Raw genomic sequence first — 16,958 nt, 5'->3', positions numbered from 1 at the left:
AATGTGAGATGACGCTCTGATTGGTTTATTTCACGTTACGCCCAAACCACACCTATGAGTAATGTAGCTACTTCAGACCAACCCATTTTCGATTTGCGTCGAGCGCAAGAGTCATTTATCCCGCCGGTATAATAGCAACAGTGCCTGAGATCCGCCCACAAAGTTACTTGCGTTTCGCGTCTGATACTTGCGTTTCAGATCGTTAAAATAGGGCCCAATGTCTCTTACAAAACTCTTGAATATCTTTTAAATATTAGATGCAATGAATCTTGCAAACTTTGACAAGATTTCTTCTTTGAAACGCTTAGTGTAGCAGCCAATCAGATTACAGCTTGCCCTTTTGAGAAAGCTCTTTCCATTTTTGTGTGCATTATGGCGGGTCAGATGGTCTGTGAGCGTCCTACCTTAGGCTGAAACAATAATCAAATATGAGAATAATAATGGAGATACCGTATGTGCTGTTTGTATTTAAAAAATGTGATCTGTCAGAAACATGATCCTGTCTTTATATTTCTCAGCTGAGACCAAAATCTGTTTCAAATATTACCATGGAGTGAGTGGAGCGTTGAGGGCCACAACCTCCTGCATCACTGTCAAGAACCCTGGAGTTACAGTAAGTGTCTGACTCTGTTGAGTGTTGGATTTAAAACATTGAGTTGCTGGCATCAGATGGGTGCCTTTGTAAATCTTTGAATTGTGGTTGAAAAGAGTATTTTCACTCATAAAGTGATTGTCACGTGTGAACTTCAGAGAAACATCTGAAAGCATCTCTCATCAAAATGGCATAACATTACATTTTCATAATATTACCCCCCCACCCCTTTAACCTTTTTTTTAATAGTTAGGTCAGTAGTTAGTTGAGCCATAGCCTAGACTAGAGATTAATGCATATACTCCAACACACTGAGCTGTGGAGCTTATTTGGGAAGCGCAGGTTCAATTGATGCCTATCATATTTCCATTATTGTCACGTCACCCCTACAAAGAACAAAAAGGGTCGAAAATGGAATTGGAGTTGTAGGGGACTTGGGGTTTCTCTTAGAAATATCAATTTATTAATTAATAAAAGAAAAATGTAAATAATTCACTTTTCATATTGACAAATCAATAGAATGTTTAAAACAAATTTTTCCATATTTAAAAATATAGTTAAATGTAACAACAAATAATACATTGATAAATCATTTTAAATGCAATATTTAAACGGCACTTTTAAAGTGTTTACACTGAGGCATTTATATTCAAAAGGATCTTAAAACAGATTTTATAATGATTTTGTAACGTTCACAGAGGCTGCCTTTTAAAGAAAATAAAAAATACAGTAAAAAACATAAAATTGTGAAACATTATTAGCATTTGGAAGAACTGTTTTCTATTTGAATATGTTTTAAAGTATAATTTATTCCTGTGATGGTTAAGCTGAATTTTCAGCATCATTACTCCAGTCTTCATCGTCACATGATCCTTCAGAAATCATTCTAATATGATGATTTGCAAACATTTCTTATTATTATCAATGTTAAAAACAGTTGTGCTGCTTAATATTTATGTGTAAAACATGATACATGTTTTCAGAATTATTTGATGAATAGAAAATTGAAAAGAACAGTATTTATTTGAAACAGAACTGTATTATGAATGTCATTAATTTAATATTAATTACGTTAAAAAAACGAATTCTTACTGACCCCAATCTTTTGAATGGTAATTTAATTCTAAGTAATATATTTCACTAGCCCAATTTAAATCTGTTATGGTTCTCAAGCAATGCATTAATTGCATTAATATGAAATGAATTAGATTTTTGTGTACATTGGCTATTGGTAAATTCGAACAGAGCTCATCCTTATGCACAAAAGCAGCAAAAGCATGTGTGATCGATCGGCTTCACATCGTCTCTGCCTGCATGTGTTTCTTGGTCTTTCTCTGCCTGTGTATCTGCAGGCTCCATTACGAGGCGCTGGAGTTTGCCTGAGCTCCACAGAGACGTATCATGTTCACAGGCATGCAGGGAATGCACAGGAAGTAGAGAGCGCTCTTTGATATGCTTAGTGCCTGGCTGCCGACACGACGCCACAGAACTCTAGTCTAAAGGGCACATTCCACCCTCTGTAACATGAGCTTGAACTTGAACCCATAGTTAACGGATTGATTCACGCGCACTGCGTCACTATTGCTGTTTGAACAAGTGTTTGAACTTATTTTTGTGCTATGGAAATTAATTAAAGGGGTGGTTGAATATGATTTCACTTTTCTAACTTTATTTAGTGTTTTAGTATTGAGCATAAACAACATCTGCAAAGTTACGACGCTCAAAGTTCAAAGCAAAGGGAGATATTTTATTTTAAAGAAATTGCTTTTTAAGGACTAAACGGCTGGTAGGAACTACACGACATTCCTCACGGGTTAGTGACATCACCAACCCTAAAATTTACATAAACCCCGCCCCTGGGAACGCGATTTATAGATTATCAAGACAGAATATGCTAATCAATGACTAGAAGATAACTACAGATAAGCTACATAAATTCACCAACTAACCATTCAGAAATGTTGTCTACATGTTATCACTTCTTCTTGAGTCTCTCCATCTTTCTGACTTCGGTTTTAACATAAAAGGCTAAAGGTTTTTGAAATTTTCAGTGTGTGTGTGAGGTAAAATGACACAAGCTCTTGAAGCTCCGCCCCCTGTGCTGGGAGCAGCAGCTCATTTGCATTTAAAGGAACAGACACAAAAACGGTGCGTTTTCACTCACCCTCAAAAAGTGACAACTTTAACATGCTAAATAAAAATATCTGTGGGGTATTTTGAGCTACAACTTCACATATACACTCTGGGGACATCAAAGACTTATTTTACATCTTGTGAAAAGGGCATTATACCACCCCTTTAATACATCTGATCATGTGACTGTGATCTAAGGTCTGAGGTCTGCATACTTTAAGCTTATGGAATATTTTCTGGATTCAATCTGAACTGAACTTTTTTATAAAAGTGATGTTTTGATATAATTACTGTTTCCTCTTGCTATTTTATATGGTTTAGATTGATGCAGGACATGTTTTGAACGAATACACACCACAAATTTGACCAAAATGTGAGTTAAATGTGCATCGGTTTGACATATGGAAATGTATATTATATTATATAGGCCTATTACATCTCACCGTCATTCAAAAGCCATCATTTTGGGGCTCTGCCACTGAACAAGTATCTATAATCATAAATCACGCTGCCACATTAATGAGCAGGAACATTATAATGTGATTGAATTATTCATAACCATGATCCTGATCCTGAATGAAAACTCCTGTCTGAACATCTCTTCTGCTAAAGTCATTATAACCACCCTAGTTTTACCAAAATACTGCTGTAAAATATATTAAATTGAATAAATATATGGCATAAATATTTAATAAATATGTTGAATATGTTGAGGATATATTGAATAATTAATAAAAAATGGGATCTCATTCAAGAAATATGATTCACTCGCATAGCGTCGCTATTGCTGTTTGAACAACTTATTTCTGTGATATTGAATATATATATATATATATATATATATATATATATATAGTATACTATATGATATACACATTAAAAGAAATTACCTGCCTGCAGTTTAGAAATGAATATATAATTTGATGTTTGTGTATATTGGTTATTGGTATATTTGAACAGAGCTTATCCTATCACCTATCAGTTTCTAAATTAAAATGTTTTTGGTTCTCTGTCCATTGCTTCAGCTCAGGCATTCAGTCGTGCTTGTTATGTTTGTGTAGGGATATTAATTATGCAGGCTGCTAGGGACTCTATATCTCTATATCATAATGTGTAATTGTGTGTTATGGTGTCCTCTGCAGGTCGGGACAGAGGGACAGGTGGATGGACAGTCTGTCACAGAACACTGCAGGAAATTGGTCAGCTTTACTCTATCAGGTAAGAATAGTGGATATTTACCAAATATTTCATTATGAAATAAAATGAAATGATTTCTATATAATGTTAGAAGCTGTATGAGAGGCCATACACCCAAACCTTCCTTAACCAGATAATAAAACTATAGTAAAACAATGGATTGTTCTGAAAAACGCCAATGTTCAGTAAATAGTTAAAACAAATTATTTATTTTTTTAACTAACAATAGCCACAATATACAATTTGTGCACAAAATAATATACTGTAGTTAATTTGGCTTAAATGTATAGTCCATCCAAAAATAACAATTCTGTCATCATTTACTCATCCTCGTGTTGTTCTAAACGTTTATGACTTTTTTTTGTGTGTGTGTGTGGAACATTAAAGAAGATATTTTGAAGAATGTTGCTAACCAAACATTTTTGGTTCCCATTGATTTCCATTGTATTTTTTGTCCATACAGTGGAAGTCAATGGGAACCGAAACTGTTTGATTACCAACATATCTTCTTTTAAGTTCCAGAGAAGAAAGTCATACAGGTTTGGATCGACATGAGGGTGAGTAAATGATGACAGATTTTTTTATTTTAAGGTGAACAATCTGTTTAATGAATTTGACATTGCTGAATAATTTACAATGATTTCAAATATCTCATCCTAACCCGAATATACAATCTCACAAATAAATTGTTGTGTTGCCTTCTTAAGTAAAACTGCCCTCTTGTGGTAATGAGCTGCTAGTGCAGATAGATAGATTGATAGATAGATGGATAGATAAAAAAATTATATTTAGAGGTAGCTCAATCATGTGGAAGACTGCCTATGTTAAGCTGTGCGGCGTTACTGTGATATGCAAGTAATATTAAAAGTTGCTGCAAATGAACTACATTTTATTGAAATCAGAGCAACACTGACATGACAACAATGACAACAATCTCAAAAAAAGCACAACGTTTTCAACAATCCCTCATTTCTGATGCTCAGCAGCCAGTGTTGACTTTTTGCAGTCTGGATAGATCCGTCTGTGATCTTCCACCACATGAAGGAGAAACTGCAATTGTTCTTCAGAGTGTGTGAGAGAGCCATTGTATGTATGGTTGCCTGTGCCTCCTGATAATCTGCTTGATTCGGCCAAAGTTCTGCGTCAATTTTAAGGAACGTAATGTAATTTTTTAAACCAAAAAATTCTAAACCCAAACAGTAACCAAGGTGATCATCAATAGAAATATGTATTGATTCCACCAGGAAAGGTAAATCTGCTAAACCGGGTCATGGATGGATTAATTTGGATTTAGTTTCTACAATAAGTAAACTGAGATATGTATCTAAAATACATATTTAGGAATATATGGTGCATTAGATGCTTTTATGGAGATTTTTTTGGAATTTTACTAGCCAGGTACAATACCAATTCAAATGATCTGTTTTTACGAAAATCATCAAAATCTCAGAAAGTTTAAAGCTATTGAGCTACCAGTAATTATTATGTTACTGCCATACAAATTGGCATGCTGTATTTTCTTATATAAAGGAACAATTTGAAGGGTTAAGAGCATGACAATTGGAGACTTTAAAAATAAGGACCACCCTAATAGATAGATAGATAGATAGATAGATAGATAGATAGATAGATAGATAGATAGATAGATAGATAGATAAAAAAAAAAATTATGCTGCTAGCTCACACTGGGATAGTAATATATGTGTGTATATTGCAGATATCAGGGCTCAGGGTCTGAAAAAGGGCATGTTTTTTAATCCGGACCCCTATCTGAAGATGAGTATCCAACCAGGCAAGAGACACGGCTACCCTACGTTCACCCACCACGGCCAAGAGAGACGAAGCTCCATCATATCCAACACCACTAACCCTGTGTGGCACGGAGAGGTAAATCATATTCGGACTGGGGCAGTTAATGAGGTAACCAAGTAGTAGTGACCAGTTTCAAACTAGTTTTCAGTGATTGCTTTGTGTCTTTGAGCAAGGCTTTAACCTCAGATTTTCCAAGAAACTACTGAACTAGAAGTTGGTAATATTTCTCAAACTTAAATATTTTTCTTAATTTTAAAAAACCTAGTGAATTATATAAATGATAAGCCATATCAATGTATTTACATGGTACTCCAACACACTGTATTTCAAAGAACGTCATGATATTACAGTGCCATGGTAAGTAAATAAGAGTAAAGTTTTCTTACCATATATGAGATTGAACATAAGAATTAATATTATTTCACTTCCTCAGCACAGAATTTTAATACTTCTATTCGTTTCCCCCTGCAGAAGTACACTTTTGTTGCACTGATGACGGACGTTTTGGAAATTGAGGTCAAGGACAAATTTGCAAAAAGTCGCCCGATCATCAAACGCTTTTTAGGTCAGCTGACGATGCCGGTGCAGAGACTGCTGGAGAGACATACAGCGGGGTCAGTATTCACTATTAAATATGCCTGAGAGGATCTATTATACATGAGCTTCCATTAACAACAGAGTCATTTCCTCCAGGAACTTTGCAGTTCATTTCTGTCCTCTGACATTTATGGAAACATAAGTTGTGCAATAATTCAGAACTACTATTGTAAGAATAAAATAAAATGGGGAAAAAAAATTATTAGATAAATTATAAATGATATTACAAATTATTTTTTTTTAACTTGCTTGCTTTAAACTTATTGTTTTCTGTATGACTGTTTTTGGAAAAAAGTGATCTACATGTGAGCTACACGCTTTGTCGGCGTCTACCGACAGACCATGTGAGTGGACAGCTTCTCTTCAGGGTGGAGATCACCTCTAACGGACATGAAGGTAACAATTACAGTATCTTTATCAATACATACACTACCGTTCAAAAGCCATTAAGATTTTCTCTTAAGAACTCTCTTTTGCTCACAGTAAAAACAGTTATATTGTGAAAAATTATTACAATTTATAAGAACTTGTTTTCTATTTGAATATATTTTAAAATGTAATTTATTCCTGTGATTCAAAGCTGAATTTTCAGCATCATTACTCCAGTCTTCAGTGTCACATGATCCTTCAGAAATCATTCTGATATGCTGATTTGCTGCTCAAGAAACATTTCTTATAACATTTCGTTTTAGTGGGTTTTTTGGGCCATGCCTTGCAAGATCCATTAATCGTGGTAAAATCACTTGTGGCTTAATATGCAGTGTCATGTGATTTTGTAGATGCAATGGGCTCTCTGCTGGGAGCCTCCTCTATGAACGGAGATCCTGGGAGCCCATCAGACGACGAGGACGTTTTGCATCCTTCCTCCCGCATGGCCCGGGGCCCCTCGCCCACTGGCTCCGAAGGGTCCCTGCACGGTGACGCCTTTAGGACTGACGAGTGCGTGATGGACCCTGATGAGGATCTGCTCTTGAGAGAAGGAGCTCCAGATATGGCTGAAGTAACCCCGGCCCATACTCATCGCCAGGCCTCGCTTAACGACTACCTGGATGCCATTGAGGCCTCGAAGGGCCCCGGGGACAGACTGCTTGGGGCCGCCTCACCTAAACTACGCTCTAGTTTCCCCACTGACACGCGGCTCAATGCTATGTTACATATAGACTCTGATGAAGACGAAGAGGGACACGCCTCCCGGGATACGGCATTGACCAATGGCGCTCCTCGGCCTGATGGACACACCTCCTCTGCACAGGACAAAGGGAAGGGTCCCGTGAAAGCCAGGGAGAGGCTCGAGTCGGAAGCTGTGAGCAGCGCCACAGATACTGAAGCCACAGCGTCAGGGTCAAGCAGTGGCACCATAAAGAGCCAAAATGGAGGTGCTGATGGTGGCCAAGAAGAAGCTTCTGCCTCTGGAGACTCAACACAAGACACGGGAAGCTCTCACCAGCCAGCTTTCAAAATACAGGTCTGAAGGTTTTGCCGTTTTTGTTTGTTTTTACCTGTTATGGAAATATGTTGTATTACCACAGTTTGCATGCAGGTTTCAAGTAGTTAGCAGTACAGTTTTATAGTTATGTAGTTAAATTTAATGTAAACTTTAAAAAATTGGTTACACTTTATTTATAAGGTGTCCGTGTTACAGTGTAATTATACATTTAAGTACTGAGTAATATTAATTAACTACATGTACTTACTATAGGGTTAGGTTTAGGGTTAGTTACATTTAATTAAGCACAATTTATAGTAATTTATAGTAATTAATTAACATATAAACTTGTAAATGTAAAAAAAAACTATTAATAATAATATTTTTTATTAATATTATTTGTAGTATATATAAAATAATATGAATAAAAAATATATATTATTAATATACATATAAATGTGTTGTCAGCTACAGTTAGGCAATTAAACTATGTTATAAATAATATTTTATGATATACTCATAATTTTATGCATAATAACAAAAATAATAATGATAGTAATGAATTAATATAAATAATTTGCACAAATTTGTTTTATTTTATTTTATTTTATTTAACCTTTGTTTAACCAGGTAAAATCAGTTGAGAACAAGTTCTCATTTACAACTGCGACCTGGCCAAGACAAAGCAAAACAGTGCGACGAAAACAACAACACAGAGTTACACATAGAAATAAATAAACATACAATCAATAAACCAATCCATATACAAAGAGCAAATATAGTACAAAATACAATATAATTAAGAAAGTAAGACAATAAATTAAGAAAGTAGTTTTATGTAGTCCTTCCTTTGTATCATTTTACCTAAAACATTTCTCACAGGATGAGGAAGGAGTTGCATTGAAGGCGGATGAAGGATCAACAGAGGCTGCTGCGGTCACAGAGCCCTCGGCTTCTGGCAGTGATGAAGCTGGTGAAGGGGGCGGAGCCACAGCAGAGCAGGGGAACTCCAGTGAGGCAGCCAATGAGGAGGAAGAAGATGCTGAAATCTGGCAGAGGAGGCGGAGTCTGCAAGCATCAGGGAACGCATCACAGGCTGAAGGGATGGAATTAACCAATGAAGCGAGGAGGCCAGCTGATGCAGCACAGGCTGCCACGGTAACAGATGGAGAGACAGGTAACTGTGACGATACATGTTATTTACAAAGTAAATCAGCATCGGGAAACTTTTATGAGAGAGATGAGATCAAACTTCATTCAGGTTTCCCATCAGTTTGAACTTTTCTGCACATTAATAAAAAAAAAAAAAATCATAAATAATATTATATTATGATTTAATTCATTTAAATAATAAATATTAACTGTTAAGAACATGAATAATAATAACAATAATATTTGATTATAATAAATACTATTTTAATATTAAATAGTATATCACATTTGTTGATAGGAATGATAATAATAAAAACAGATTTAACAAAAAATTACTAAATAAAAACAATAATTCATTATGTTAGTAATAAAGTATAATATTATATAAATATTAAGAACATGAATGATATTGCAAATAATATTTTATTATTTCAAAAATATAACATACTTTATCTGATTTTCATTTGTTGCTGATAATATAAAAATAATTATATTACAATAAATAAAATCATTATTCGTTGTTATTATTAAAATAAAATGTATTATATAAATATTTAAAAACATGAATAATGATCTTAAAATAATATTGATAATATTAAAATATAAAATAGTATAACACAACATCAATTATAAAAATATAAAACGAAAAAGAAATGTATTGCATCAATTAAAAATAATAATTCAATATGTTTTTGAATTATTATATGTTTTATATAATATATAATTAATTAATTTCCTGTTTGGCTTTACAGAATAAATCTACCAGAGTAATAGAGGACTTTATGTATCTTTATGAATGATCTGTGTATAGTATATTGATGTTTACATTGATTTGATTATATTCACAATGCAACTTTAAACTCATTTTGCCCTTCTGAAGGAGCCAGTGCTCAAGTGAACGGCCTCCAGCCAATGCGTTCCCTTCACTCAGCGCGTCACGACATCAGCCGCTATCAGAGAGTGGACGAGCCTCTTCCGCCAAGTGAGAGAGCATTTTTGTCTTTGTGTGAGATTCACCCAACCACTGTCCTACGTAGTCATACTATAATGAGCATAACACAAAGCCTTTGACTAACATTATAATTGCCCATGGTCATTATAACATGTATGTTGTAGACTGGGAAGCCCGTATTGACAGCCACGGCAGGATTTTCTATGTGGATCACGTGAACAGAACCACCACCTGGCAGCGGCCCACTGCTCCAGCTGCACCTCAGATCCTACAGAGATCCAACTCCATTCAACAGATGGAGCAGCTTAACCGAAGGTCAGTCACACGTGCATGCTATACTCACATCAGCAGAGATCTAACAAGATGGCATGAAGTCATCTGTGATTAGAGTGAGTGTTTTGTGCACACAGTGACCTTAAGTTCTAATATCTTGGGATTTATCCGAGCCAATAAATGCCATTTATTAATCCTCACTCGTATGCTCTTTAAAAATGTCACCACTGCAGCCTAATCTGTTCTGCCATTATCATGCTCTATCAAAACATCTCTCGTGCTTTCTCTCCCTCGGCGTGATTTCCTTTATTGGTTTATTGGCATGCATTTTAATTGCAAAAGCATTTGTGCCATAGATGTGCGCAGCATCTAAAATTAAAAGATCGTGAAGCACAAAATGTCAGTAAAAACGATAGTCAAGTTTATTTAGGATGCTTTTTTACTCCTAAAGTTGTTATTTTTTGCCTTTTGAACTCTATGTCCCATCACATATGCGGAATATTCCCTTCATTACTAAAAATAATGCAAAATACAGTTTTATGGCTTGCAATAAGTATTTGTGGCATACACATTTTCCTAATTCACAGGTATGGTACAAATATAAAGTAAAATAGTAAGTGCAAATCAAGTATTACTAAATAAAATAAATGATTCATAATTTAATTTTTATTTATTTTTTTATTATTATTTTTTTATTGCAAGTTAAAACATTGTAGCTTATACAAGGTAAAAGATCAATGACATATATACACATACAGAAGAGAGAGGGACATACAGAACACCCACAAAAAAATAAAAATAATTTAATTTAATTTAATGCCGCATCATTCATTTGATTTGTTTACACCATTTGAATTAAATTAAAATAATAATATAATATGCAGATTTTTATGCTCAAGAAACAATGTTGTTTCAGTTGTGCTGCTTAATATTTTAATATTATGTATAATTTATATAATTTATAAAAAATTGAATTAAAAATAACATTTATGATTACTTAATATTTATTATTAAGTAAACATGCATTTATATTATATGTATAATTTATTAAAAATAAAATGTAAAATTACAATTATGATTACTTAATATTAATTATTATTTAACATTTATATTTATTTAAAACTGTGCAGAGTTAGCTAATATATAACCAACTAATTTAACAATAATATTTGTAAAAATATTATTTTATTATATCTATGAAGGATAAAGTATAATTATCCTTGTACAAAATTATTAATGAAAAATATGCCATATTTGTTCAGGTATCAGAGTATTCGTAGGACAATAACCAATGAGAGGACAGACGAACAGGCTGCAGAGATGCCAACAGACGACGCTGACCTTCTGCATCACTCCATACCTGGTACTCTCTCACAATAGAAATGCACTGCTTGTACAGTATATGAGTCTCGTAAAAAATATCTTTTGTTTTAACCCAACAGACACACCACACTTATAAGCTGTCCTCTGTTTCAGAGTACCGTCGGGACGGTGTGGTTGGGCCCACTAGCTCTCGCTCCCGGTTGTCTCTGCTGCTTCAGTCCCCCAGCGCCAAGTTTCTCACCAGCCCAGATTTCTTCACCGTACTGCATTCCAACCCTGTTAGTCTCCAAACACATTAATTATTCACACTTTTTTTACCCACAGGTATGGATGTCATGGTGAGAAAATTTTCAAACCGCTATACTGAATTTACAAGACAAGATATTTGTCAATGACGCTCAGGATCTATTGCGTGCCAAATCCTCCACCATCATCTTGTCAGTCATTTCTCCTTATTCTCGTCACATAATTAGTGCAGTCTTGTTCGGAATCGCTCCCTATACCCTCAATCACTATTCCCTACATTAGTCCATTAATATAGTCCATTAATATAGTCCACTTGAAGGAGTGAATGAAAACGAGTGAGTGAATTCGGACACTGAGTGCAGCGCTTTTGCATAGTTTGTGGTTGCTGTCATCTGAATCTTAGCAAACTGGCTCCAGTAGTAATGAAAACACTTATCTTAAACTCCGTCATGGAAACTATATATAACCCTTAATTAAACAATGTAATTATCAATTAAAAAGGAATTTATACTTACCGGTATATGATCCCACTTTGGCAAAAAAATTAATTATAACTATCTCGTGGCCTCAAGATAGTAACTCGTGGCCTCAAGATACTAACTCGTGGCCTCAAGATACTATCTCGTGGCCTCAAGATAGTAACTCGTGGCCTCAAGATAGTAACTCGTGGCCTCAAGATAGTAACTCGTGGCCTCAAGATACTAACTCGTGGCCTCAAGATACTATCTCGTGGCCTCAAGATAGTAACTCGTGGCCTCAAGATAGTAACTCGTGGCCTCAAGATACTAACTCGTGGCCTCAAGATACTATCTCGTGGCCTCAAGATACTAACTCGTGGCCTCAAGATACTATCTCGTGGCCTCAAGATACTAACTCGTGGCCTCAAGATACTATCTCGTGGCCTCAAGATAGTAACTCGTGGCCTCAAGATACTAACTCGTGGCCTCAAGATACTAACTCGTGGCCTCAAGATACTAACTCTTGGCCTCAAGATACTAACTCGTGGCCTCAACATACTAACTCGTGGCCTCAAGATACTAACTCGTTGCCTCAAGATAGTAACTCGTGGCCTCAAGATAGTAACTCGTGGCCTCAAGATACTATCTCATGGCCTCAAGATACTAACTCGTGGCCTCAAGATAGTAACTCGTGGCCTCAAGATAGTAACTCGTGGCCTCAAGATAGTAACTCGTGGCCTCAAGATAGTAACTTGTGGCCTCAAGATAGTATCTCGTGGCCTCAAGATAGTAAAGTGTCTGACTCATGGACCCTTTGTTATTAAACTGGACCCTGTAGTGCAAAACTTCACATTCTGTGCAATATTCTCTGTTTTAATATTCAGTGTGCAATATAGTTTGCTGCAGTTCTGCTTCTATTTATTTACTAGTACTGTAAATCTTGTAAATCTTGTAGGCTGCATATCCATAGTCCTTTATAATTCTTCTTCATATTTTATAGCCTATATTTATACTTTTTACATGCATATACTTGTTTATTGTTGTTGTTTAGTGTAGTTTTCGTCCCGGTCGTGGAACACTGGACCAGCTCTATACCCTCTACAGGGTGCTGGAGGGCTCATGGGAGTTTGCCCAACCAATCCACATGTGCTTTGTGGATTTGGAGAAGGCATTCGACTGTGTCCCTCGTGGCATCTTGTGGAGGGTGCTCTGGGAGTATGGGGTCCGGGGCCCTTTGCTAAGGGCTATCCGGTCCCTGTACGACCGGAGTAGGAGCTTGGTTCGTATTGCCAGCAGTAAGTCAGACTTGTTCCCGGTGCGTGTTGGACTCCGGCAGGGCTGCCCTTTGTCGCCGGTTCTGTTCATAATTTTTATGGACAGAATTTCTAGGCGCAGCCAGGAGCCGGAGGGGGTCAGGTTTGGGGACCACACGATTTCATCTCTGCTCTTTGCGGATGATGTGGTCGTGTTGGCCTCATCAAACCAGGACCTCCAGCATGCACTGGGACGGTTTGCAGCCGAGTGTGAAGCGGCTGGGATGAGAATCAGCACCTCCAAATCCGAGGCCATGGTCCTCAGTCGGAAAAGGGTGGCTTGCCCGCTTCAGGTTGGTGGAGAGTTCCTGCCTCAAGTGGAGGAGTTCAAGTATCTCGGGGTCTTGTTCACGAGTGAGGGAAGGATGGAACGGGAGATTGACAGACGGATCGGTGCAGCTTCTGCAGTAATGCGGTCGCTGTACCGGTCTGTCGTGGTGAAGAAGGAGCTGAGCCGCAAGGCGAAGCTCTCGATTTACCGGTCAATCTACGTTCCTACTCTCACCTATGGTCATGAGCTTTGGGTCATGACCGAAAGGACAAGATCCCGGATACAAGCGGCCGAAATGAGCTTTCTCCGCAGGGTGGCTGGGCGCTCCCTTAGAGATAGGGTGAGAAGCTCGGTCACTCGGGAGGAGCTCAGAGTAGAGCCGCTGCTCCTCCACATTGAGAGGGGTCAGTTGAGGTGGCTCGGGCATCTTTTCCGGATGCCTCCTGGACGCCTTCCTGGGAAGGTGTTCCGGGCATGTCCCACCGGGAGGAGACCCCGGGGAAGACCTAGGACACGCTGGAGAGACTATGTCTCCCGGCTGGCCTGGGAACGCCTCGGTGTCCCCCCGGAAGAGCTGGAGGAAGTGTCGAGGGAGAGGGAAGTCTGGGCATCCCTGCTTAGACTGCTGCCCCCGCGACCCGGCCCCGGATAAGCGGTAGAAGATGGATGGATGGATGGATACTTGTTTATTTACCAGCTTCTATTATTATTTATATTTCTTTAAATGTCTTGATGTGCACATCAACTGTGACACAAGAATTGTCCCCCGGGTTATCTATAGCATCAATAAAGATCAATAAAATATTTCTGATTCTGATTTTAAGTTAGCCTATAGTGGAGTGTGCAGACCAGGGCCGCGGGAAGTGTTTTCACAGAATTGTAAATGCAACGCATATGTTTGTTCATTAAAATTTATTAATTTTTTAGCATTTAGTCATTTATTTGTAATTAACACTTTAAGTGGGCTATTTAAAAATTGTTATTTATATGTTAAATTATCTTTTTAAAACATAAGCGCAGAGTGTTAGGCCTATGTAATATTGTGTGTGTGTGTGTGTGTGTCGAAAGAATTCTGAGGGCAGCTGCTCAAAAAAAAAAAAAACCCAGTCAAAAACCCCACTTGTCAGTGTTTTGTAAGGAACAGGCAAATATGTAAAATATAGTAGGAGACATTTTAATTGTTTACTAATAAAACAGTTATTTTTATGTCAGTGTCTGTCGGCTAGACAGATGAAGTTGACGACTCGCGATCTTCGCAGCGCCATCAGAGAGAAATGCACATTTCATACGAATTAGCCTACATAAGCAGCGCAGTCTGTTTTCTTTCGTTTTGAATTGTTCTGCTTAAAAGTAGACATTTCAAGCTATCTATATGTCTCAGGTCTGTGAGGCAATAGGCTACATTATAGGCCTACGCTGAGTTTCGGTTCATTTATGAGACGAGCTCCAGGTTCGCCAGCGCCTCCGTGTCCTGATTATCTATTTTCTAATAGCCTATATTTACTTCTTATTTATTAAATCCAGACAATTTGTTGATGAAACATCGATTAAAATTAAGATACAATTAATACAAAACGAAATTAAATTTAAAGACAGGCATTGTGCTTTCAGTTTGAGGTCTCTGTGAAAGTTTTAAAACATTCTTTTAGTGCCGCTTTAGAGCGCTCACGTCCGGAGAACTGTCTGTAACTTTTTTTTTTGTGTGAAATAAATTTCTAAAAAAAGCGACTTAGTCCAGTGCGACTTAGGCTATATATGTTTTTTTCTTCCTCGTGGCGCATTTTTTGACTGATATGCGACTCCGGAGCGACTTATAAAATAGGCTACGGTAAGTTATTTATTCTTTTTGTGCAAATGTCCCATAAAGTCCCATTCTTTAAGGATTAATTTATGTCCCGTTGACTGGTCCATTGCATTACGAATAAAAGCAGAATCAATAAAGTCAAAAATGTGATGTGCAGTCAGGTGGTTTGAGTGTATGACGCTACAGCTCCTTGCCGTCAACTGGGAAATACTGGGAAATACACATAATAATGAAATACAGCCAGACGGAGGTACCGTGACCTAAGCCTAGAACGCCCTCTGCTGACGTTTTTTCGTAGGCTACACGGACACATGCTTTTCTTACATTCAAAACTACCAAAATGTGAAACACTTCAATAATTAATGAACCAGTCTGCACACTCCACTATAGGCTAACTTAAAATCAGAATCAGAAATACTTTATTGATCTTTATTGATGCTATTGATAACCCGGGGGACAATTCTTGTGTCACAGTTGATGTGCACATCAAGACATTTAAAGAAATATAAATAATAATAGAAGCTGGTAAATAAACAAGTATATGCATGTAAAAAGTATAAATATAGGCTATAAAATATGAAGAAGAATTATAAAGGACTATGGATATGCAGCCTACAAGATTTACAAGATTTACAGTACTAGTAAATAAATAGAAGCAGAACTGCAGCAAACTATATTGTACACTGAATATTAAAACAGAGAATATTGCACAGAATGTGAAGTATTGCACTACAGGGTCCAGTTTAATAACAAAGGGTCCATGAGTCAGACACTTTACTATCTTGAGGCCATGAGATACTATCTTGAGGCCACGAGATACTATCTTTTAGGCCACGAGATGGTATCTTGAGGCCACGAGTTACTATCTTGAGGCCACGAGTTAGTATCTTGAGGCCACAAGATAGTATCTTGAGGCTACGAGATAGTATCTTGAGGCCACGAGTTAGTATCTTGAGGCCACGAGTTACTATCTTGAGGCCACGAGTTACTATCTTGAGGCCACGAGTTACTATCTTGAGGCCACGAGATAGTATCTACAAATGGCTGTTCCCTAAAATAGGGCCCTGTTTAAGGATATAGGGGGCGATTTTGGAGCAGAGCAGATGCTTTCAGTTTATTGTTTTAGTATTCGTTGTTTAATTCAACTAAATAGTTTTTATTTCTATATAAAAAAATATTGTGGGTGCAGTCCCGCAGTGGCCAAATAATGTAATCAATGTAAGGCCGAACATCGTGTAACACCGACTACCGCAGCAAGCCTACCCACAATCCCATTTCCAGTCCCTTGAAGGGAATTTGTGGTTAATCATGCCATAAAAACAAGTGTGTTTTACTAACTAGTCATCTGGTTTTGTCATTAATTTTGGGGAAATGCTGTGTTGTTGTAAAATTAATTTTGTTACATATTT

General features: G+C 37.0%; 1 protein-coding gene across 1 annotated transcript in view; it reads left to right on the top strand.

The window, feature by feature from the left end:
* hecw2b (HECT, C2 and WW domain containing E3 ubiquitin protein ligase 2b) overlaps nt 1-16,958 on the top strand; it is a 42,030-nt gene that overhangs the window by 9,354 nt on the left and 15,718 nt on the right. The window contains exons 3-13 of the mRNA XM_084095247.1: nt 519-613; nt 3,868-3,943; nt 5,640-5,809; nt 6,206-6,348; nt 6,627-6,727; nt 7,111-7,796; nt 8,640-8,934; nt 9,790-9,891; nt 10,026-10,176; nt 11,397-11,497; nt 11,611-11,735. Of these exons, the coding sequence (XP_083951373.1) occupies nt 519-613; nt 3,868-3,943; nt 5,640-5,809; nt 6,206-6,348; nt 6,627-6,727; nt 7,111-7,796; nt 8,640-8,934; nt 9,790-9,891; nt 10,026-10,176; nt 11,397-11,497; nt 11,611-11,735 (2,045 nt within the window). The remainder of the gene's footprint in view (nt 1-518; nt 614-3,867; nt 3,944-5,639; nt 5,810-6,205; nt 6,349-6,626; nt 6,728-7,110; nt 7,797-8,639; nt 8,935-9,789; nt 9,892-10,025; nt 10,177-11,396; nt 11,498-11,610; nt 11,736-16,958) is intronic.

The sequence above is a fragment of the Abramis brama genome (assembly GCF_963993115.1).
Source record: "Abramis brama genome assembly, chromosome: 2".
In the NCBI taxonomy this organism is placed as follows: Eukaryota; Metazoa; Chordata; class Actinopteri; order Cypriniformes; family Leuciscidae; genus Abramis; species Abramis brama.
Note: the sequence above shows the minus strand (reverse complement) of the source record. Positions and strands in the feature narration are given on the sequence as shown.